The sequence below is a fragment of the Triturus cristatus genome, chromosome 8 (genome assembly GCF_964204655.1).
Source record: "Triturus cristatus chromosome 8, aTriCri1.1, whole genome shotgun sequence".
NCBI lineage: Eukaryota > Metazoa > Chordata > Amphibia > Caudata > Salamandridae > Triturus > Triturus cristatus.
The window spans coordinates 285373984-285398451 of NC_140591.1; the positions used below are offsets into that span (position 1 = coordinate 285373984).

Here is a 24468-nt window from a genome sequence, read left to right on the forward strand (position 1 = left end):
GAAGAAAAGATTTAAAGGCACACTGTACTGTTCACAAGTATTAGGCCTATGTTATAAGGTATTCCTAAAAAAATACATAAAACTAATGGGCAATCAACTTCCCCCCCTTCTCTGCCACCGGTTGTCAGATGCTAGAGACCATAGAGAAAAGTTTGATAAGAGGAGGCAGAGCGTTCCTTGCACAAGCTGACATTGCATGGAATGTGCTTCCAAACAGGTAAGAGACAATGACTATCGTCTTGTTACAGTTGTGTTCAAAGTTTTTTGTAAAGCAGATAAACTAGACCGCTTTATGGTCATACAAAACTATGAGTGATTTATAACTAGAAGGTGTAAAGCCTTATTTTGCGTGTTGCTTTCTGGAAGTAGACTAAGGCGGTTAAGTGTGACAGTAGATAGGTAATGTAGTCCACGGTCTAGCAGTAGCCTTCTCTCCAGAACAGTGTTTACATTTAGTGGTAATAAAGCAATAGAGATAAATCTGAAGATCTTAAGGAGCGAGTAGGAATGTACTACTTGGAGTTCACCATAGGAAAATAAGAATGAGTTTAAATTGCCATATGGACAATCACAGATTGAAACGGAATACTCTTATATTGGGGGAGAGGGGTATATACTGGACTAAGTGTAGGGGATAAGTAGTGCTCTTTTTTTCAACCTGTACCTGGTGGACACATTGTGACTGTTACAGGCAATCAAAGATTTTCTCAGCTGCTTCCAAACATGTTACCGAATTCAATCTTAACCATAGGAACAGGATGGTGTGAGTGAGGGGATTGAGGAAGGTGCCATAAAACCTTTAGGCGAAAGGAGGAGGATCCGGATGGTGCGGTTAACCAGGGGATCGAAAAAAGTGCTCATCAGAAAAGAAAATGTCAAAATTCCAGACAGCCTTAACTGGAGGGGTGGGGTTCAGACAGTGATCACTCAACTGTATTGCATTAAGGATAGGCACAACTGGAAATAAAAATGTCAGTTTTTCCTGGATTAAGCTTCATGTGGTTCACAGCCAGACAACAGCAGAAACAAAAGACTTGGTGAACTTACTGCATGGTGGTTTTCTGGTGGCAATGCCTAATCAACAGTTGTGTGGCATGTGTGTAAATGTGCACAAAAGACATGCAAGCAGATGTATACAGATTAAGACTGCCTTGTGAAGAAATAGGTCAGCCAATATAAGGCCTTGCCATAGCCTTCATAATTGTACAGAGTTTGTAAGATTAAGTTAGTGTCTATGGTGTTGAAAGTCTCTCAAATGACAAACAAAATTAGGGCTCCATTGTAATCAGCCTCCAATTGCAAGTCATCCAAAGAAGACAGCACAGTCAGTTCTGTACTTCTACCAGTATGGAAACCTGCCTGACCTGGATCAAGAAACGGATGTTCTTCTACAAAACCATATAGCTGAGAAGACACTGCTATTTCTTGGATTTTTCAAGAAAAATTAAAAGTGGAATTGGTCTGAAGTAATCCAGGAGAGCAGGATCCATATATAATGGACTTCTTTAGTAATGGAGTTATCACAGCTATTTTCCAAAATACAGGGATCACTGTTCCAGTATTACATAAAGTGAGGATATTATAGTTTTTAGTGCTGCCTTAAGTCACTGTAACAAGACCAACCATGCACCCTACACCACCAAAAGACAATCTTGATGGTATATGCTCAGCATTATATCAAGAACAAACATAATGCAACAACGTTAAGCTACATCCCCACCCAATGTATTTTTCCTAGGGACTACTATAGTTGTCATATCATTTAACTTTATCATTGGCAAGTTGCCGGTATAGAGGACACAAAAACATACAGCAACCTAAAGCTCTGCTACTAAGAGGCATTTATTCAAATCATGACAAATCTCAGGAAGACAGAACTGTATGTTTTTATTGTTAACGAGAATGCGGTGTAAATATTTGGAACTGCAGTTTAACTGGACAACGTGAAACATGATATGGGGAAAAGCATGTTTATAGTAGAGAAATCTGAATGTCCCCCTCTACTGCTTGGGAGACCTGGTAAAGCCAATTTACCTTTAAAGAAAATGTATAAAATACAAATGGCCATTCTGTCTTGTTCATCGAAAACAGCTGTGCAAATGGATTGTATCCATAATAAAGCTTAGGAATTATTGATCATGAATGCAAAATGCAATAACCGCCATTTCCCAACACTGATAACAGATTAATATATTTTTGCACACACATTAGGGAAATGCCTTTCAGAGCACAGTATTTCATCTGCTATGGCAAACACTTTAGAAAAACAAACTCTCATGCTTCAATGTGCAAACATTGTGATATATTTCCTGCTCTTTCAGGCACTGCAAATAGAAACAATTCACAAGGCAGTGTACTGAAGCATGTGCATACCATTCTTTAAGTCTAACCTACGTATCTGCATTTGCGGCCCAGCAAACTAACTAGGACATTATCTTTTCTTAGCACAAAATTGACCTAATGCCAAAGCGCAACATATTTTTTCATAGTAATCTGACTCTATTGTGCATGAAAGATATTAAACAGCATGGCAATTTTGTAATAAGAATTGATAAACGCTTGTTTCTGAGTGCATAATACCGAACGCAATCGCTGACCCAACTTCACCGAAAGTAAGGCTTTTCTTTCTGAAAATGCTATAGTGAGCAAGTACTTTGAAAGGATTCAAGGTTGTTACAGTCAAACGAAAAACCAAGATATGACCAAATTCTCTGAAAACGAAGTGATTTCTGTAAACAGATATTTCCACCTCATCTTTAATACGTTAAGGAAATGGACAATTATTAATACTAAGAACAAGGCCACAATTCTACGGTCTCCTCCACTGAGAAGCAAAGTTATGCTCCCAGGCATGTGCTGAATAAGAAAAGCATTTAGTATGGAAAGTTCCATACGCAAACATATATTTTACACATCCCTTAAGATATAGAACCAGTGACATTTTAATATCACATTCTTTTACAAACAGTGCTTAGCGCTATAAAAATATGCTACGATTAAAGGCAATCTGAAAAGTAAAAAGGTCAGTAACTTCCTACGGTATTACACCACAGACTTATAAAGCTACACTCAAGCAGTCTGAGTGCAGTGTTTGAAGAACCGGTCATCACCTGTGCAATGTTGAGGTAGTAAACTGCCCCCTCCCTGGGAGTGATGGTTTTATATCCTCGCTGGGCAGAAAGGTCTGGCTTATCGTCTTTTTGATACAATGCTCTGCGCTCAGTCTCGCCTGCAAATTTACATACCGGAGTAGGTATTGATGACAAGCAACAGGTCAAAGGGAGACCAGTGCAGTGGGATAAAATGTCAGTTATAACAACTATCAGTTAGCCAGACCTTTTTGAAAAGACAGGCATAGAAAACTCTCAATGATGACAGGTCATGAAACAACAAGCACTTCTGCTAGGGAATAAAAAGCATAAAAGATTATTAAAAGAAAAAAAAAAAAAAATCAGCAGCCTCAAACGTGTTATGCTGGTAAACCAAACATAAAATTATACCTTGTACATTTATTTCGGTTTTGGGTCTAGGCTACGTAAAATGTCTTGTTAAAATTCTTTTCAATAACACTTTACATATGTCAGCATTGATAATTAGTGCCAATCTTCAGGAGGAACCACAGCAATGCAAATGAACAGCTGATATGAGATCATTAATAGATCGGAAAGTTGACATCATAAGGCCTGGTTGTTGAATGGCTTTATGGCAATTGGTTTTTTTAACCACCACAGTCAAACTGGTACAAGTGCTTTGGCAAAGGTGGGGCGTGATCCTTTCAGCTCTGCAAAGGCCTGCTTTGTTTTCCACTGCCGGCGGTTCAGCTTTACAAAGAACACATAAAAAAATTCTCACATAGACTCAAATTCATCAATGCGTTGCTTTGTGTTTCCTTGTCGGATCTGTCGGAGAGTTTTGTATTTGTCACGGCCTGCTTTAACGTTCTCAGCATGAAGGACATCGTTTTGAGTTTTCTTAGTATCATCCCTGGCTTGGGCCAACTCTGAACTCAGTGCCTGCGAGGAAGAGTAGAAAAGCATAGAAATACGATAAGGATCTTTATATTCCAGAGGGTCTGTAATTAAAAAATTATTTCTTGCACAGGACAGGCGTGAACTACTCTTGGGAAAAAATAGCATAAATTCCTTAAAACAACTGGCCTGAGTACTGCCCATAGGTTTAAGCAGAGCCATATAGCGCTGCGACCAAGCATAATCGTAAATAAAAAATATGAACAACATTAAAAAATGAAACAAAATTAGGGAAGACATGTAATACACCATAAATATGTCACCTGCTGACAGTAACTGTTTCTGAAGTATACTATGGCTGTATTACTACTGTGCATAAAGATAAAAAGCGTGGCTGGTGATCCTGCGTCCAATGAATCCCACATACCGAGTGTTAAATTAAATGCAGCTACATGCAAGGTACTCCAAGCATCCTGATCGAGTAGTAGTCTATCCCCTTTGATCTTTGGGAGCATGAGTCACAATGATAGTATGAGCAATACCTGAACGTCCAACAGTACCTTTCTAGGTCTCGCTTGCAAGAGATACTGCATACAGCAATGGCCTTGCAGCCCGCCGATTGCATGGCATTTGTTGACTTCACTGTCACTCTAATTTGATGCCTTTTAACTGGCAAGCTGGCTTCGCTTCCTCCTCTTTTGGCTGGAGCATGGACCATGTACTGAATGCTTCAGCTTGACTGTGGTCCTTCCACTGAATGCACCGAGCTTGAGGCACTACTTATTTTTGCCTTCTTCCATGGCACCCTTGTTGAACCTCTTGCCATTTGCAGATATGTTTTACTATGCCGCACACACTTTAAAGAAGCACTTTGCTCATTTGAAATGGATGTTTGTGACAACAGATGCTGTCTACTATTATTGCGACAACACAGATATTAACTGCTTCCAAAATGTGCTTTCACTTAGGCATGGACATGGGTGCAATTGTTTTCTATATGTGATAATTTTTTTGCCAAATGGCTTATTTGTTTTAATTTTTCATGCTTGGGAGGATTAACTGATTACCTCTGAATCACAAGGGAGTTGAGCCAAACCTTAACATGCATGGCAAAGCCACTAGGACTCACCTTTAAAACAGTTAGCTCTGCCATTGCCTTTTGCTCATGCTGTATAGCACGGGTATGGAAGACTTTGGAAATGATTTATAGCTATGCTGTATAGCAGCATAGCTAAAAATAAAAGGGCTATGATGCATTCAGCACTAATTCACTTTAAAAAGTGCATTAGCCCTGGCTGCATTATAGCGCTTTTACAATTGGTTATAGCCATACCTCAAAGCATTCACGCTGTTGTAAAGCATGGCTACAAAACATTCCCAAGGCCCATAGCGCTCACAGGTGTATCCTATTAGCTTTGCTCATTTTTGTTTCAACAGTTGCTTAACATTTTACAGAGCTCCAATGCTGCATTTTCCCACAAGCACATCCCTAGCAATGAACGAGGTGGTCTGGGAGAGGGCAGCGTTTCATCATACTTTGTGTTTACTATATAATGGGATTATTTTGTAAATTTTTTCAGTTATTTACACTTCCCTTTAAGCTTCTATCTCCTGAGATCACCCAGCTGTAGCCTCCCCAATACATGAATTCTCAGTTCACTATATCCACCCGATTTCCAAAGAGGCAAAGGAGTCCATCTCTCCAGTCCACAGAAACAGTATACACAAGCCTTCAAGGGAACTGCTCTGTGTAGCTTGGAGGCTGCTGCTACAAGAGTCATCCTCCACATACAAAAGACAGAGCATTGTTTACGACTTTCGGAGCAAGAATGGCATCTAAAGAGTGTTCTGTTGCTGACAGCAATTCAGGCTGTACTTGCATCACTAACATGGCCACAAGTACACAACACACAGCCCCGATCAGACAAGGTAACAATGTCAGAGAAGAGGTATACAGTCTCAACCAAAATGCATGGAGACAAAATTTCCCAAGGAACTAGCACATACCTATTGTAACAAATTGGGTTATTAGTTGAGGGAGGTGACCATCCACCTTAAGTAATAATCACAATCCTTATTAGGGTGAACCCTTAGAGTCACTAAGTTAACCTGAGTCCCCACCCCCCGTACTACCTGTCCCACTCTCCCGCTGGCTACGGTAGTACAGAGCAGACAGGCTCACCTTAGGACACAGTGTAAAGTATTCATTCAGTACCAAAACCGTGATAAAGTCACAACACAAAAAAAATTCCATTTGTAGAAAAAAATTGTGAATTCTAACCAAACATCAAAATGACAAAAATCCAATAACGGGAACTTGCAACGTGATTTTTTTAGAGTTAAAAAAAAAAAAAAATAGCGCCCAAAAAAGTTAAGCAACAATTAGTATCAACTGGTCGTGGTAGATCAGGACTTGGGAGCAATTTGAGGGCGACCGCAATGTGGCATGACAAAGGTTCGACAAAGGATTTACTTTGGGACTTAGTATCAAAAAGGAAGTTTAAATCTTCAGCGGGGCAAGGTATCAGGCTGTAGCCAAAGAAGATTCCAAGTCAGATAGCTGTTGGACTTGGGAAGCTGTTGGTTTTGGCAGGTAAAGTTCACAGTGGGAGAAATTCAAATTTCACACCAAGGCAAGTCCTCTCGCCGACCAGACACTTCGCCTGAGCTTGAAATCCTTCAGCACAGCCAGGCTGTAGCCAAGGAGGGCTCCACAATGCCAGATACCTCTTCCACGAGGACCTGCTGAACTGGATTTGCCACTGCAGAGAAGCTCCAAGCAGGAGACAACTGAATCTTCAGCCCAGCAGCAACGCAAGTTGGGCGGATCGGTGTTGCAGGTTGGTCCCGGTCCTATGGAGGTCTTAAAGTTGAAAAGGTTTAAGTACCAGGTTTTTAGGGGTGGGAGGAGAATTCCAACCAGACACAGCCAATCGTTCCAGGATCTTGAGAACAGCACTTAGGGATCAGTTCTTACTCAAGCAAAGGCCAACAGCAGGTCAGGTACTCTCTGAACCGGAACACAAGCAACCCAGGAGCAGTTATGCCCTAGTTAAGGGCTCATCAGCTGGGTACAGCTTGGTTTAATCACCTTTTATGTGTTTAATGTAACACTCCAAGTGGCATGGTTATGCCCAGACGTGGGTGCAGTGCTCACTGTCACTTAACTAGGGAGAAACTGGTCCTGGGTTGCTTGTGTTCCAGTTCAGGGAGGACCTGGCCAGGCAGTTCGGGTTGGACTGTTCCCATGAGGAGCATGGTTAAGACGGATTTGAATATGGCAGGCTGCACACTAAGTAGCAAAGTGAGCAAAAGAACAATGTGTTGGGATGCTATGCTGAGCAATTGTCAATGGTTAGACAAACTGCAAGCTTTCCTGTTATGTTATGTTATTAAAATATTTCTAGAGCGCATTATCACCGATTGGTTGCTTGGCGCTAAGATCAGCAGTAACATGAACATAGAGGGGAGAGTGTTTATGAGAATGCTTGTCTGAAGAGCCAGGTCTTCAAGGCTTTCCGGAAGGATAGGAGGTCTTGACAATTCCGGGTCTCCACAGGGAGAGAATTCCACAAGCAGGAAGCGAGGGTGGCAAACCTACGACCTCCTGCGCGCTTTAGTTTGAAGGAACGCGTCTGCAGGAGGCTCTGGTGGAGTGAGCGTAGGTTGCGGGAAGGGGTGTATTTAGAAATCAGGTTGTTAATGAAAGATGGACTTTTGCAGTATAGAGACTTGAAGATTATGCAGCCAGTCTTGAAGGCGCAGCGCTGGGCTACTGGAAGCCAGTGTAGTTTCCTTAAGAGGGGGGTGGCTGCCTGACGCCTTGGTTGGTTCAGGATTAGCCTTGCGGCATGGTTCTGTACCATCTGGAGTCGCTTAACCAGGTAGTTGGAAAGACCTAGGTAGATGGCATTTGCGTAGTCCAGATGGGATAGTACCGTAGAGATCACCACCTGGGTGATAGCCTCGGGTGTGAGCAGGTGACGTACCTTCCGGATTTTTTTCAGTTGGAAGAAGCACTTGGAGACCACCTGACCTACTTGTGTTTTAAGAGATAAGTCACAGTCCACCGTGACTCCAAGTGTTTTAGCTGACAAGGAGGGCGTTGGAGCTTGGCCCAATTCAGAGGGCCAGTAGTGCGGGCCCCAGTACTTGCCGCTTTCGCCGGTCAGGACTAGCTCGGTTTTACCCGGGTTTAATTTGAGCTGGTTCTGGTCCATCCAGGTTTTAATGAAGCTCATGGTAGACTGGAAGTGCCGTATGGAGTCTTCGGTGTTGTCGATGGTAAAGAGCAGTTGTAAATCGTCTGCATAGTTGAAGACTCTCACCTGGTTGTCTCTTAAGGTCTGAATCAGGGGAAGTATATACAGATTGAATAGGTGGGGAGACAGGGATGAGACCTGTGGTACTCCGCAAGTGATAGCCTGCTTGACGCCCATTAAGTCACCAAGACGTAGAGTTTGGTTACGGGCTGTCAGGAAGGATCACAGCCAGCCGGCTGCTAGGTCCCGGATGCCGGCTTGTTCGACACGGTCGACCAAGATGTTGTGGTCGACCGTGTCGAAACCGGCAGAGAGATCCAGGAGCACCAGGGCTTGTGGAGAGCGTCTGTCGGCACAGTCACGCAGGGTGTCCAGGACTGTCGTGACTACTGCTTCAGTCGAATGTGCAGGCCGAAAGCCTGCCTGATGGGGATCGAAGCAGGAGGATTCCTCAAGGAAGTTAGATAGGCATTTGGCCACGTGTGCCTCCAGGACTTTTGCCAAGTAAGGCAGCAGCGAGATAGGTCGAAAATTGGCTTTACAGGCAGGATCTGCCCCTGGTTTTTTTAGAAGCGGAATAACTATAGCTTCTTTAAAAGCTGCGGGGACTAGTCCAAGAGTCAGGGAGTTGTTCAGGAGTGTGAGGGCAGGGGCTGGGTGAGTCAGGAAGCACTCTTAAGATGTGGGGCGGGCAACTATCTGAAGGTGCACCGGATTTTACTCTTGACAGTAATTCCCAAAATTGGTCCTGGGTGATGGGTGGGAAACTTATGGTGTAATGATTCGGCTTGATTATCATACCAGATGTAAGGGGGGACACCGGTCGAGGAATGCTGGCTTTGATGTCCAGTATTTTGTCAATAAAATAGAGTCGCATAGGGACTGAGTGGGGATGATCTTGGGTCGAACCGTATCTAGATTAGTAAGGTCATTGAGGATAGAAAAAATGTCCTTGGATTTATTTGTAGATTCCAATCTTCTGTGGGTTTCATGTACTGCCCTAAGTGCCATAGTTATTCCAAGACATGGCTCCCGCACTCACTGTCACTGGAACCAAGCTGCAGCCGGCAGATGAGCCCATAACTAGAGCAAACCAGTCCTGGGTTACAGTTCGGGAAGGACCAGACTGTTCCCATGACGAGCAAGGTCAAGACTGATTTGCATATGGCTGGGTCCAAACTGGTGTGGCATAGTGAGCAAAAGAATGATGGATTCAGTTGGTACCCTGAGCGATTGCCAGTTGTTATACAAATCACAATCATTTCTCCAATCACCTTTCGTGTGGTACATTTGCCACTGGGCCTAGGAAAATGGGCCTTGGAAGGTTCAAGCAGGGAAAAGGTAACTTTCTAAAAGTTACTTTTCCATAAAATTAATTAAAAATCAGATTTCATGATTAGATTGGGATTTTAATAAATGTTTTAAAAGTTGCTGAATCATGTTTCTAGCTGGTCCCTACCATAAGATGATAGCAGAATTAATATTAAAAATTGTTTCATGGCGTTTCTTTATTGGCCGGCCAGCATTCCTACAGAGAAAATAGCTTTTGGGTGCTAGTCACTGTAAGGACATGCTAACATTAGATGTCTTACTTTTAAATACCATGTACTCTGCACTGAGGGCCAAAATGCCTACATGGACAAGAAACTTACCTTCGGTAACGCCTTATCTGGTAGAGGCATGATCTAAATGCAGATTGCTTATCTTTAAACTTCGGAAGATTTGTGATAGCAGTACCCCTGCGCGCTGATATGTGGTGTTGGGTTAGTCGTCGTCATGACATCCCAGTCGTCTATATAGGCACCACCCCGGAGTGCTGACGTCAGTACTTTTCTCGATTTTCCACGCCAGAAGCTCGGAACAATGAAGTGACTGACCATAGTGTGTAAAAAACACAACTAGGGCCCAGAAGGAAAATAGCCCCTACACTAAAACCAATCTGAAATGTGGGGAGGATGGGTGGGTGAGTAAGGACTGCAGCTAGATCATGTCTCTACCAGATCAGGCGTTACCGAAGGCAAGTAACTTGTCCGTCTGATAGAGACATCTAGCCGCAGATTCCTTACCTTTGAACAGATACCCAAGTAATACCATCCCCAGAGGAGGGACTGCAGAGAAGCTTCAAACCAAGAAGTCCTGCAGAACAGACTGGCCAAAAGGGCCCTCCCTGCTGACCTGGTTATCCAGGCAGTAATGTTTACCGAGCGTGTGCAGAGATGTCCACGTGGCTGCCTAGCAAATGTCATGAACTGGAAAAGCATGCAGAAGAGCCATGGTGGCTGCCTTGGCAGGATGGACCCTATGCCCTTCAGGAGGCTGTTTCTTCGCCAAGTAGTCATTTATTTTAATGCGGAGAATGAACCAATGTGCTATGATCCTCTTCGGAACAGAACGCCCCTTCTTTATACCAACGTACCCTATGAAAGCTGGTCGTCCACCTGGAACATTTTAGTTTTGGTCAAGGTAGAATGACAAAACTTTTTAGGTCCAGATGGTGGAGAGGCTCTTTTTCTTTAGAAGGATGTGGAAGAGCATAGAAGGTGAGTAAGGTAAGATTGTCCCATATGGAAAGGTGTTACTACCTTGGTCAGAAAAGAAGCCCTAGTGCGGAGTACTACTTTGTCTGGAAAGCAGGTCAGGTAAGGGGGCTACGATGACCGAGCCTGCAGTTCGCTCCCTCACCTGGCAGAAGTTATTGCCACAAAAAAAGGCTGTTTTGATAGAGAGCAGTAGGAGGGGCAGTTATGCATTGGTTAAACGGTACACACATCAAGATAGTGAGAACCAAATTAAGGTCCCACTGAGGCATAATAAAAGGTGAAAGGAAATGAGTGGGCCCCTTCAGAAATGTCTTTACAAGAGGTGATTTAAAAAGTGATGGTTGGTCTGGCAACCTAAGAAAATCAAACAGGGTCGAAAGGTAGCATTTCAGGGTGCCCAGAGCAGAGCCCTGCTGGGCCAAGGATAAAATGAATAGAAGAATGTCAAATGGAGGCAGAGAAGCGATCAACAGATCGGTCTGTGCAATATTTACAAAATCTCTGCCATCAGCAGGTGTAAACAGACCTTGTGGAGGGACACCTGGCTGACAGAATAACCTCACACACTTCGGGAGAAAGGTTGAAAGCTGTCAACTGTCGCAGCTCAATCTCCACGCAAGGAGGCAGAAGGTGGACAGGTTCGGATGGAGGACCCTTCCCTGCTGCTGTGACAGAAGATCCTCCCAAAAATGCTGCCTGACCGGAGATCCAATGCTCATCTGCAACAGCTCGGGATGCCAAACTCTGTGCCAAGTCTGGAGGGGAAAACAGCCTTTACAACGAGGTTTTTACCTCGTTAAGCCTTTACAACGCATTTTTTTGCGTGGATATCTTTTACCGCAAATATGCATTTAAAACACATGCCAATACAATGCCTTAAAGGCCCTAAATGACCCAGTCGCAGGCCGTTTGCGCTGCCCTCCGATATCTGAACCAGGTTAGTGAGATTCCATCGATGCTGTGCCCATTAAACTTCAGGTCTCAATGCAGAGCCCGCTTAAGCCATCTGGCATGGTCCACCAGCAGGATACAAGAGGCCATGAGGCCCAGCAGCCTCCGAGTCATTCTCACCAAAATCCAGGGTAGAGGCTGAAACATCGGTATCATAGTCTGAATATCCTGGACTCTTCTCTCAGGAGGATAAGCCCGAAGCTGCACAGTGTTCAGAAGTTCTCCGATGAAAGGGAGTGTCTGAGAGGGAGTCAGGTGTGACTGACACATTGATAGTGAACCCCAGCGAATGCTAGAGGTTCGCCGTAGTCGGGAGGTGGGAAGAGACGGCTTGGGACGAGCCTGCCTTCAACAACCAGTCGTCGAGATAGGGGAAGACTGGAGCTCCTGATCTCCACAGATGGGCTGCGACCACAGCCATCACCTTTCTGAACACCTGAGGGGCACTGGGGAGGCTGAATGGGAGCATGGTAAACTGAAAGTGCTCTGGGTCCACCGTAAACCACAGATAGCCGCAGGCATGACAGAGATATGGTAATAGGCGTCCCGCAAGTCTAAAGTTACCATAGAGTTTCCCGGGTTCAGGGCAGACAGGACCTGAGCAAGGGTGAACATCTTGAATTTCTCCTTTTTGAGGAAATAGTGGAGGTCTTTGAGCTTGAGGATAGGACGACGGCCCCATCCTTCTTTGGAACCAGAAAATAGCGGTAATAGCAACCACAGCCTCTCTATAGCTCCCTTGGTCAAGAGAGTCTTGACTTCCTCGTGGAGTAGGGCAAGGTGATCATTCGTCAGCCAATCATAAGTAGGAGGCAAGGATGGAGGGGGTAGTCACAAAGGGGAGAGAGTTGCCCCTTTGGACTATTTGCAACACTCACCTGTCCAAGGTGATTTCTCGCATGTGGTGGAGGTGATGGCGTGTCCTGCAACCAACTGAACGGCTATGATCTGGAGGGATTGGATTAGGAAAGTATTGCGGTGGAGGAGGGGTTTGTGGCTTGAACTGACTTCTGGTCAACCGACCCACAAGGTCAGGGTGAATGGTGTAAAAGGCCCGCAGAGGTTGCTGGACTTGCGGCACTGTCTGGCTGGAATAGTCTTGGTGCGGTTGGAACCCCTTTCTGTAGCCACAAAAGGGGCAAAAAGCAGACAGGCTGAGATGACGTGGTGAGGCCCAGGGATTGGACCATAGCCGGCAAGTCCTTGACGTCCTCAATAGCTGCATCTGCCTCATCTCCAAAGAGAAGGATGCCATCAAAGGCCAAGTCCATAAGGTTAACTTGGACATCCCCTGAAAAGCCAGATGTGCTCAGCCAGGAGTGGCGCCTAACGGCCACCATCGAGGAAATCTCTCTGCCTAGCGAGTGTCATTTCTAAGCCACATCGTATGGAAAACTTTGCTGCGTCCCTCCCTTCTGCAACAGCTAGGGAGAGGAAAGCCCGGTCCTCCTCCGGCACTCTTGGCATCACTTGCACAACTGCATCCCATAGGGAATAGGAGTAACGGCCCAAGAGGCATGCAGTGTTTACCGACCGCAATGCTAGGCTGGTGGAAGAAAAGATCATCTTACTGAAGCTGTCCAGCCTTTTGGATTCCCCGTCCGGGGGTGCAGAAGGGGAGGCTTGGACCACCAAATTCCGTGGGGAGGGACGGGTGGCTAGGAAAGTTGAGTCGCCCGGTGCACGGCAGTGGCGGCAGGCAATAGTTCTATTCACAGGATCCCTGTGCTGGGCTTGGACCAGGTGCCCAGTATAATGTTTGTCAAGGTTTTGTGGAAAGGCAGCTAGGGTTCCAAGGTAGAGACAGCAGGCTTCAAGAACTCAGTCAAGCGAGTAGTCTTGACAGCCACCATAGGAAGCTGTAGGTCAAACACCTCTGCAGCCCTACGCACCACCACTGCAAAATAAACCACCTCCTCCGTAGCCAGGAGAGGGGAGGCTGGAGAGGTGTCCAGGCTGCTGGCATAAGCCAGGTCCTCATACCAGTCCAATTCCTGATTTGGTTGCGGGATCTCAAAGGGATCCTGCTGCACCTCACAATCATCCTCATCCATCCTTACCCCTTCAAAATAGGTTAGTGTAAGGCATGGAGCTGTACGGTTCCATCAGCGCCGGTGGATGCCAAGCTGGCTCTGTGTCATCTGTAATGACCACGGGGGAGGCACAGCCGGTGGGCACTGGCGACGCAGAGGGTCTCGACGTCTGACAGCACCGGGGAAGGTCAGAGTGGAAAGACCGGTGCCGGTCCGGATCCAAAAGGAGGCTGTGGCACACGAGGCGCAGAACCCACAGGGTCTCCTACTGAGCCTGCGAGTCCTGAAGGCGCTCCGGCAGGATCAAGGCCGCCCAAATATGGCACACATGGAGTCATAGAATTCTTTTACTTGAACGGGCGTTGCTCCCGGCCCCGCAAAGGGAGTGAAACGCGGAGCAGACCCAGTCGCGTGACGGGCAGGATAAAGTCAAAGCACGCTTCGGCTTCTTGTGCTTCTTACCTGACCGTAAGGACTGGGACGAAGAAGTCTTCAACAACCCCTGAGCAGTGCTCGGACCTTCCTATCGAATGAGATAGACTATGGTGCCGTACGCCGGGCTGTCATTCGCTTTAGGGGCCACTCCCTGAAAGGCTTCAGCGCCATGGCCGGGCAGTCGGAGCATGACATTGGATCATGGTCGCGCTCTAGGCACCAGGTTGGGAGTCCATGACAGACATTGCGCGGTGACCAGTGCCGCACGTCTTGAACCCCGAAGGCTTCACGCTGGACATACCTACACACCAAAAGGACTCTGCGCTAGCTGGCGCGGAAAGAAATGAACTGCTATCAGCGCACCCGGGAGGTACCTATATAGACGCCTACGTCATGATGATGACGAACCAGACGCCTACGATGTCACGAGTAGAGCGACACCACCTATCGGCGCACAGGGGTACTGCGATCAAAAATCTTTTGGATCCAGCCGGACGCCTGAAGTTCAAATGTAAGGAATCTGCGGCTAGATATCTCTATCAAACAGGGCTGACTTAGTAATATTTGAATACAAGGTTCTGACCTGTCAAACGGTTTATGTTGACAGATCGAATTGCAGTTTTAGCACTGCTACAGCCAGACTACAATGATAGGCCTGAAGCCATGTTTGCACTACCACTGTAGGGGAATGGCACAATATGCGCTTCAGCCCACAGGTGGCATTTACCTTACATGTCCTTGGTACACTTTGTACCATATACTAGGGACTTATAATGAAGTTAAATATACCAATTAGGAGTAAGCCAATTCAAAACATGTTTAAAGAGGGAGCCAAAGAACTTACCAACTGTTTAGCAGGAGCAAAGTTAATAGAGGTATAAAGACAGCAAACCAGATAAGGCAAACATCTGGAGGGAGATTACCCAAAAGATGGTCATTTACTACAGTAATGTAACAAGTTCCATCTTCAGGTGGATTTTTATTGGCTTCTTAAGCATATATTCTTGTCTGCCACCTTTATGAAGTTGCATGCATCCCTTTTTTTCCCATTTTACTTTTAAGGTTTAAGCTTGCACATAAAAGCAAAAAAAAAAAAAGAAATCATCATCAATGGACCAGCGTGACAAGGTCAGAGACCAATTGGCTTTGACAATACTTATCTGGGAGATGGAGGCCTGCATTACATGTGTATTCATGGAGTATGCAACTGCACCTCTGTCTTTTTTTACTTTAACTGCTGCAAAGGAGGCCAGCCCTATACTGTGCTACTCGTCCCTACCCTTTCGCCCCACTTCAGACCTCCCTCCTGCCCAAAAACTCGGATCTTTTTTACTAATGTGCATTGACTGCCTTTGATTAAGTTTGATTTTTATAACAAAGTTATTTCTCAAATTCTTTTGTAACTTCTCGCTTTGCCAACTCATTCTTCCATTTTTTGCTCTTCTTATAACTAATTTTGATATTTTTACTTCAATCTTTCCACATGCACGCCATTCTTTGGAAGAGGAATTTACTCTACTAAGTGAATCTGAAGCTGGATGCTGTAGTTGAGACTGTGCTGTATTGTAGCATTTATATTCTATATCATTCCCCACTGTCAAGCGCTGAAGAGGATAATTGGACTAGTAGCATGCTACACTGTGGGAGTGCGTACTTGGAGTGCGTGCTGGAAGAACACTATTTATTGTGAACTTATGTGGTAAGCTTTTTAATAAAAAGGGGGGCAAGGCAAACACATGGAAACAACAACCTGAACAGATCGGTCTTTAGCAGTGGATGTCAAAGTCATTGACATTTTTGGCTAAAGACCTAGCTGTTCAGATTGTGGTTCTGCAGTTATTTATTATATTCAATTCTACACATTCTTTCTAAATCTTTTGTCTATCATCGCAGGGTTGTCATGTACACTTTTTCGCCTCCTCTACTTTAAGCACTGTGCCTAAGAGCACCTCCTCCTTCGCAACTGAATTTTTGATAAAAATATATTCTTTTGATCTACCTGGCTTATACAACTCTTTGGCACCAAGTAACTTATGGCCAAAGTATTACTCTTATTTCCAATTGATACCTCAATCATATTTTTCTCATGATTCAAACCCCTGTTCCCCAAGAGGTGCATGGCTTTTCACCTGTTACCTCATATAGATCCCAAAAAGTATATGGACATAAAAAAATGGAGCATAAAAGTGAATACCAAATGATTTGTGTTGGAAGGATATGAAGTCCTGAGTAATCAGAGGGTGTAATTGTAACAAACAGAAAGAATGCTACTGAAATAACTGGTTACTCTAATGGATATTCACTTCCACAGAATATTCACATGAACATTCTCAAAGCTGTGCACCCTAAAGCAGAAGAGAATGAATGAAGACAAAGCATAGTTAGAGCAAGTGACTGAAACACTGTCTTACGAAATGGACAGAGCGACTCTGCAACTTCAGGCAACAATATTTCAAGAAAGAGTGAAGAGAAGACCAGGTGGAAACATTACAAAATGATTGCCTTTGGACAACCTTTAACAAAGCTTAAGTTGCGGCCACACCTCTCAGAAAGAGCCAGAATCCCTCAGAAGGAAACTTTAGAGCCAACTCGTAGTAACGCTTCACTGCTGGTAAGAGCCTAAGAAAATGTAACTGTTTCTAGTCACAAACTAATCTAGTATCCTTGAAAAGAAAAACTAATTGTTCTCCTTTTGAAACGCTGATGTCCACTGCAAGTAAAAACTCAGAGCCTTCTTAGGGTTGAACCTACGCTGCCTCTTCATTGTTTGACTGATAACAAAGAAAGAAGTTAGGTAAAGAATTCAACTGAAGCATGTGAAATTCAGGCACAGGCTTAGTAAAATAAAAGATGGCTTGACTTGCAGGACATTTGTAGCTTTCTGAAAAGCAGAGAAGGGTGAATACACAGACGGCGCTAGCAATACATTAACCCATATAGTCTTAAGTATTTGCAATAAGGCTACTTTCCATTAAAACAACTTAAGACTACATGTATACAATGGTTATAAAGGAGAAGCCATAAAATATGTCGACACCAAATTTAAATACCAACCTTGATCAATGGAAGGCTTTGGCATACACCTATTCTACAATCCCTTAAGAAACCTAATCACAATAGGAAGTTTAAATAAAGCACTCTGCATGCGGAGAAATAAAACAAGCTAATATAGCAGCTAAATAACCCGTAACCATATTTACTTTATGCTTTTTCTCAACCAAATGTATGACAAATGGAAGAAAAGGAATCACTACTAGCTGTAAAGGGGTCCACAGAATAAGCTCTACACAGAGCAGCAGACGAACATCTATTAGAAAAGGCAGACCATGTGATGAACAGAGCTGCTAACACATCCAAAAACTCCAGACGACAACCATCAAAAGGTACCTTTCAAGAGTCGGATCCCAAGCTAAGGTCTGGATAGAACCTGCAGAGATAACAGATCGTCCTTCAGACAAGGAGATGCTCAGGTGAAGAAAATCGCATCGCCTAGTCCAATCTGGGGCAATCTGTACTGACTGTGCTGGGGGAAGGCCAACTTTGTGTATGACCTGGGGAGTTGAACAACCATTCAATGGATAACACATCTCCACATTACTTACCTCATGGGACTGCTTATGCACAACCATGGAAACGCATGCCCTCCCTGGAAGCAAAGAAGCTATATGAACAGAATCCCCAAATGAAAAAAAAATATTCAACCACCACCTCTGGGTCACTGTGCCACTTAAGATTCAGCAACGCCATCTACCTCAGACAGTCTGATATCTTGCTTACCCTCCTTGTTAGATGAGCTGCATACAGCCCATTTCACTTGGCCCAACAACAAAGTTCCAGGGCTTGCACACCTAGGTGAAGAGAACCCACTATGCTTTGCATGTTGATGGCACACATTGCAGTGGTATTCTCTGTCAAATCATGCACTTTCCTGCACTGTAGCAATGAAAGAAAAACCTTTAATCTGATTGCCATCAACTCAAAACATTTAGCTGGAACCTTCTCTGCTGCAACTCATTAAGTGGCAGATCCTTCTGATAGGGACCCCTACCATGCAGAGATTACTACCCACATCATAGTCCTCCCTGGCCACAGAGGATAAATAACTTTCTTCTGAAGGTGATCCATACACTTCCACCAATGCAGGTGTCTAAGCACTTTAGGACTGATAAATATGTTGTTCTTTAGACTCCGATAAAACTAATTCAAATGATGGGGCAGAGCCACCTGTAGGGCTCACATCTGCAACAGGACTTGTGGAACGAGAAACAGGAAAGAAGCCATCAAGATTTACATTCACAAAGCTTATGCTGCTGGCTGAACTGGGGATGCCCTTTAATAACAGAATCCAAACTATCAAGGCTATAATTCTCTCCAGAGACTCAAACTGAATAATTAAGAAAGAGTTGTTTCAATTGACTGATAGATTCAAATTCTACACGAGGGTGGTTGTAAAATACTTTCAGACACCTTAGTCAGACAATTTGCCCTGATCAGCCAGTCGCCCAGATACGTATAGACCGCACTGAATTTAATTTTAGTTGCACTACTACTACCTCCATAAAAACCACTGGAGCAGAGGACAGACCAGCATTGTGAAAAGAGCACAGTGAACCTAAAATTACATGTGAGACTAAACAGGAATATGAAAGTAGCCATCCTGAAGATCAAGATGTAAACTCAACAGCTTTTTACAAAATTGTTTTGAAACCCAAGATACAAAATCAATTCTTTTTTCAGAACTATAAAATGAGAGTTCTAGAGACCCATAATTCTAGGAGTAAACAGTATTATTTATATTGCACTTTTTACCCCAACCACGCTACTGCTTCTCTTATGAAGGGGGTGTGTGGGTGGAGGGGGGGGGGGGGGGAGGTGCGGATTCTACAGGTTTAGTTCTCTGCCGAAAAGGCAGAGCGTAACCTTTCTCTTCAACTGAAATTCCATTGCCCAAGGTAATTTCCCACCATCTCTCTGGAAACGTAGCTACCCTACCACCTGGAGGAACAAACCTCAACAAAGCCTTTGAGGGGGTTCTGTGATAGAGGCTACTGAGTAGAATTCTTGACCTGGACAGCTTTTCCCAGCACTGCCTCCAACACTATTTCTTCTGTTTTAGATAGAACTGCTGAAGTGCCCAAAGCTGCTAATGCCTTTGTCTCCCAAACTTGTGGCTGTGTCCTCAAATATGATGCTTCAACTTCCTACATGGGCAAGCAAAGTCCAGAGCTTTTGTGGATGTCAGACTCGATTTGAACAGTTCAAGCGAAGCATCAGTCTTCTCACCAAAACAGTGATACTCATCAAAATGAATATCGAATGACACACGTGAAGACTATTTTATACATCCAAACAGGCCTCCTAAAGATTGCAGAATAAACCACTGAGTGGGACACAGCACCAACAGTGTCCACACCCATCTGCATCAACTAGCGAGATGTGTCCATGCCATCCTGTATCAATTCCTTAAATGGACTTTTCATATGCTCCAAAAGAGAAGGAACTATGACCCTCCCATAAGGGACCTGTATTAAGGACCAGCAGGCACATCCCCTGGTGGACCGCAAAGGTGAGCCAACTCTGAACAAATATCCGATTCCCTCCAGAGTCCAAGTTCAACTCCTTATCAGGAGTTTTTTTCAGGGATAGTATTCCATTTGAGTTTCCAAACCTAGGCCTAATACAGTAAAGGCTCTTGAGTCAGATGAAAGGACAAGTAGGTTGGGTGAGAAGGTGCCGGCCTGCATCTAATTTATTTTTAACAGGAGCAGGACAGGAGCAGCTGAAAAACGTTTCACATCATCGTCAACTAATGTCTCACTGAATTGTAGCATTTCCTCAGCAGTTTTTAGTGAGAATCAGAAAAAGAAAAGCCAACTTCTCCTTGAGAATGTTATATGCCCCAGCAGCCTTTATGACCACTGCTGCATACTGAGCCGGATCCAGTGAAGCAGCCCCTCTGGGTCTGAAATTCCCCCACGTGGTCAAGTTCTTCTGGAGGCAAACTGGTGGAGAATCTGATATCTACAGATGTTAAATGAAGTGTTCAAAGTCTCCGGATGGATTGTGGTTGTATGCGGACTTTGGGATATTTTTTCTTGAAGTTTTTTCAGTGAATTCACTCAACTCCTCTGCAGCAGTACTATGATTTTTCAGCCTGATTCCTGGCCAATCAGCAGTAAAACATTTGAAGATGACAACCACATGAATGGGTTTCCAAGGTATATGCCCAACATAAGGGAAATGACATACTACCAAATGGTCGACCATGGCCAAAGAGAAAAGGAAAATCTTACTTACGCAGTAAGCATCTGTTCTTGGCATGAAGAGTTGTAGATTCACATACTTTGCATACTCCTGCCATCTAGTGTTGGATCTGGTTGTTAGCAAGTTGTTTTTGTTCGAAGAAGTCTTTTCCCGTCACGAGGTAAGGGGACTCCTCCTTTTGGTGATATTGTGCATCGGCATTGACTCCATTCTTAGATTGTTTTCCCGCAAGATGGTAAGAATGAAGTAAGTGTATAGAGATGTCCATGCGTATGTAGGGTGAATAATAAGAACTGCAACAACCACAGGTGTCCGGGGAGGAGGGAGGACGCTTGTGGAATCTACAGCTTTCCAGTCACAAGGTAGGGGGCACCTCCTTTCGGTAATGGTGCGCATGGGCATCGACTCCATTGTTAGATTGTTTTCCTACAGAGGGTCAGAAATAGAGTTAGGAAGTGTAGAATAGACAAGTCCATGCGTATGAATGTAAATTAAGAACTACAACCACTACAGGAGACTGGTGAGGTGTATGGGTGCATGTGAATCTACAGCTCTACTTGCCCAGAACAGATGCTTACTGGGTACGCAACATTTTCAGTTCGAGGCATGAGAGCTGTAGATCACATGCTTTGCATAGACTATATAGCAGTAGTCTCCCAAAGCGGTGGCTAACCTGTAGTGTTTTAAGTACTGCTTGGCCTACATATGCCTGTTGTCTTGAGGATGCATCTACAATAGTGTTTGGTGAAGGTGTGCGGTGTAGACCATGTTGCTGCCTTACAAATGTCAGCTATGGGGATATTTCCCAGGAAGGCCATAGTAGCCCCCATTTTGTGAGTGGAATGCGCCTTAGGGGGTAGTAACAAAGTTCTCTTTGCTTTAGTATAAAATGTCTGGATACATTTTACAATCCATCTTGCAATACCCGACTTAGAAATAGGATTGCCCTTGTAAGGTGGAGAAAAAGTCCCCTTGGACTCTTTGGTTCTATGTAGTAAAGTATAGCCCGCCTAACCTCAAGTGTATGTAGAGCTCGTTCTGTTACAGAATCAGGTTGATGAAAGAAAACAGGTAACTCAACTGACTGATTGATATGAAAAGCAGAAACTATTTTTGGGAGAAATTTAGGATTAGTACGAAGAACGACTCTATCCTTGTGTAGCTGAAAGAAAGGCTCTTGTATAGTCAATGCCTGAAGCTCACCAACTCTCCTTAATGAAGTTATCACTATAAGGAAAGCGAGCTTCCATGACAGCAATTGCAACTGACATTTGTGCATCAGTTCAAAAGGTGGACCCATTAGACTTGTAAGAACTATGTTTAAGTTCCACTCTAAGGTAGGGGGAATTCTTGGTGGTATTACCCTTTTTAATCCTACCATGAAGGCTTTAATCACTGGTACTCTGAATAGGAATAAGTGTTGTCTGTTTTGCAAATATGCAGTTACTGGTGCTAAATGTAAGCGAATGGATGTGTAGGCTAATCCACATTGCTGTAAATGCAACAGATAAATTATGTTCTGTACTGAAGCATCAAGTGGATTGATATGGTTGTTGTTACAATAGACAACAAACCGTTTCCATTTCACAGCATAACATTCTCTAGTAGTAGGCTTTCTAGCCTCTTTGAGAATATTCATACACTCTGGAGGTAATTGTAAATAACCAAACTCTATGACTTCAGGAGCCAAATCGCTAGGTTGAGTTCTTTGGGATTTGGATGTCTGATTTCTCCATGGCTCTGAGTGAGGAGAGAGGGTGTGAGAAGTAACTTTTGATGTGGAACCACTGAGAGTTCCAATAAGTTAGTGTACCGAGGTTGGCGAGCCCAAGTGGGGGCTATTAAGATCAGTGTGAGGGACATTTGTCTGAGCTTCCGATCCAGTAACGAAATTAGTGGGAGAGGCAGAAAAGCGTAAGCAAATATCCCTGACCAATTCATCCATAGAGCATTGCCTTTGGAAGCTTGGTGTGGGAACCTGGATGCGAAGTTTGGGCATTTTGCATTGTGCGCTGTGGCAAACACATCTATCTATGGAAATCCCCATTTTTGAAACTAGGAAAGAAGAACTTGGCGATGGAGTTCCCACTCGTGGATTTGCAGCCTTTGTCTGCTAAGCAGGTCTGCAATCTGATTGTCTACTCCTGGAAGGTGTTCTGCTAGGCGATACATTTTGTGGTGAATCACCCAACTCCAAATGCTTTGCGCTAGTTGCGACAGCTGGAGAGTGTGTGTTCCTTCTTGTTTTTGAAGGTAATACATGGCTGTCAAGTCTGTGCGGACTAAGACAGTCTTGCCTAGAAGTTGGGTGAGAAAAGCTTTGAGTGCTAGAAACACTCAACAGTTCTAGGTAGTTGATGTGTAAACATTTATGACTGTATGACCACAGCCCCTGTACCGTGTGATGTTGAAGATGAGCACCCCAACCAGTTAGAGATGCGTCCGCTGTCAATACAATCTGTGGAATCGGGTCTATGAAGGGCCGCCCCATTCCTAGGTTTTGAAGGTTCCACCACTGCAGATAGCGATGGGTGCAGCCGTCTACCAACACTAGAGCGGTTAATAGACCCTGTGATTGATTCCACTGACGTGCTAGAAATTCCTGCAGAGGACGCATGAGAAGCCTTGCATGAGGTACGATTGCAATGCATGATGCCATCATTCCCAACAGTTGCATGAAGCCTCTAGCTGGTAATGATTGATTGGGGTGAAACTGTAATATTGTGGCCTGAATATTGTGCATCCTGGTTACATCGTGAGTGGCTAGAGCTTTGAGTGCATTAAGGGAAGCTCCCAGATAAGACTGCAGCTGTGCTGGACACAGGTGAGATTTCTGTGCATTTGTTGTGAAGCTCAACTGATGAAGCAGATGTACTGTTGCCTGAGTGTGTAGTATACAGGTCTGGTAAGTGCTTGCTTTGATAAGCCAGTCATCCAGGTAAGGGAAGAGTTGTATACATGGTCTTCTGAGATGAGCGGCTACCACAGATAGACATTCGGTGAACACTCTGGGGGCCGTGGTGACGCCAAATGGAAGTACCTTGAACTGGTAATGTTTGGCTGCTATCACAAATCTGAGGTATTTGCAATGAGCAGGATGAATTGGAATATGAAAGTAGGCGTCCTTAAGTTCTAGCTCAGACAAAGCCACCCTGCTGCAACAGGAGAAATATTTGTTAAAGAGTGACCATGTGAAAAGAACAAGTTACTTACCTTCGGTAATGATGCACAAGTTACTTACTTGTGTAACGTTATATCTGTAAGAGACATTAGTTAGTGATAGATTCCTTACCTTAGAATATCCCCAGGCGTCAGACTGGATCCGGAAAGTTTTTCGTCAGCAGTACCCCTGCGCTTCGGTAGGCGTCGTCATACGGCTCCGCGTTCGTCGCTGGCGTCGTAGCCACCAAAATGATGTTGTCCGAGCTACTTAGACGCGCCCACGCATGCCGACGTCAGTTCTGTACACAACTTTTCCGTGCCAGAAGCGCAGAGCCATGCCAGAGACCGACTACTGGTGCAATAGAACTAGGGCCCTGAAAGGGATGACCTGAACCCTAGAGAACAGTTCGCAGAACGTGGAGGTTGGGCGGGCGGTAAGGAATCTATCACTAACTAATGTCTCTTACAGATATATCGTTACACAAGTAACTTGTGCATCTGAAAGAGACACGTTAGTGATAGATTCATCACCTTAGAATACATATCCAAGCAATACCAACCCCAGTGGTGGGTCTGCGAAGTGAGATTACACCAGAAAGTCACGGAGAACTGAACGGCCAAAGCCGTCTCTCCGGACCGGACTGTCAAGGCAATAGTGCTTAGTGAAAGCATGCAACGAAGCCCAAGTGGCCACCTGACAGATGTTTTGCAGGGGGACACCCCGTCCCAATGCAGTGGTAGCAGCCGTCGCCCTGGTAGAATGGGCGAGCAGAGAGTAACAGGCTTTAATGCACAAGACAACCCATCGGGAGATAGGTTCGCTTGCGCACAGCCCAGCCTTTCTTGGCGCCCA

The 24468-nt window shown here is 44.5% G+C and overlaps 1 protein-coding gene across 1 annotated transcript in view; it reads right to left on the reverse strand.

Annotated features, from left to right (window-relative positions):
* Window positions 1–1866: 1866 nt before the first annotated feature.
* The window catches only part of RDX (radixin), a 573297-nt gene continuing 550695 nt past the window's right edge, over window positions 1867–24468 (reverse strand). The window contains exon 14 of the mRNA XM_085621534.1: window positions 1867–4013. Within this exon, the coding sequence (XP_085477660.1) occupies window positions 3849–4013 (165 nt within the window). The 3' untranslated portion in view covers window positions 1867–3848. The remainder of the gene's footprint in view (window positions 4014–24468) is intronic.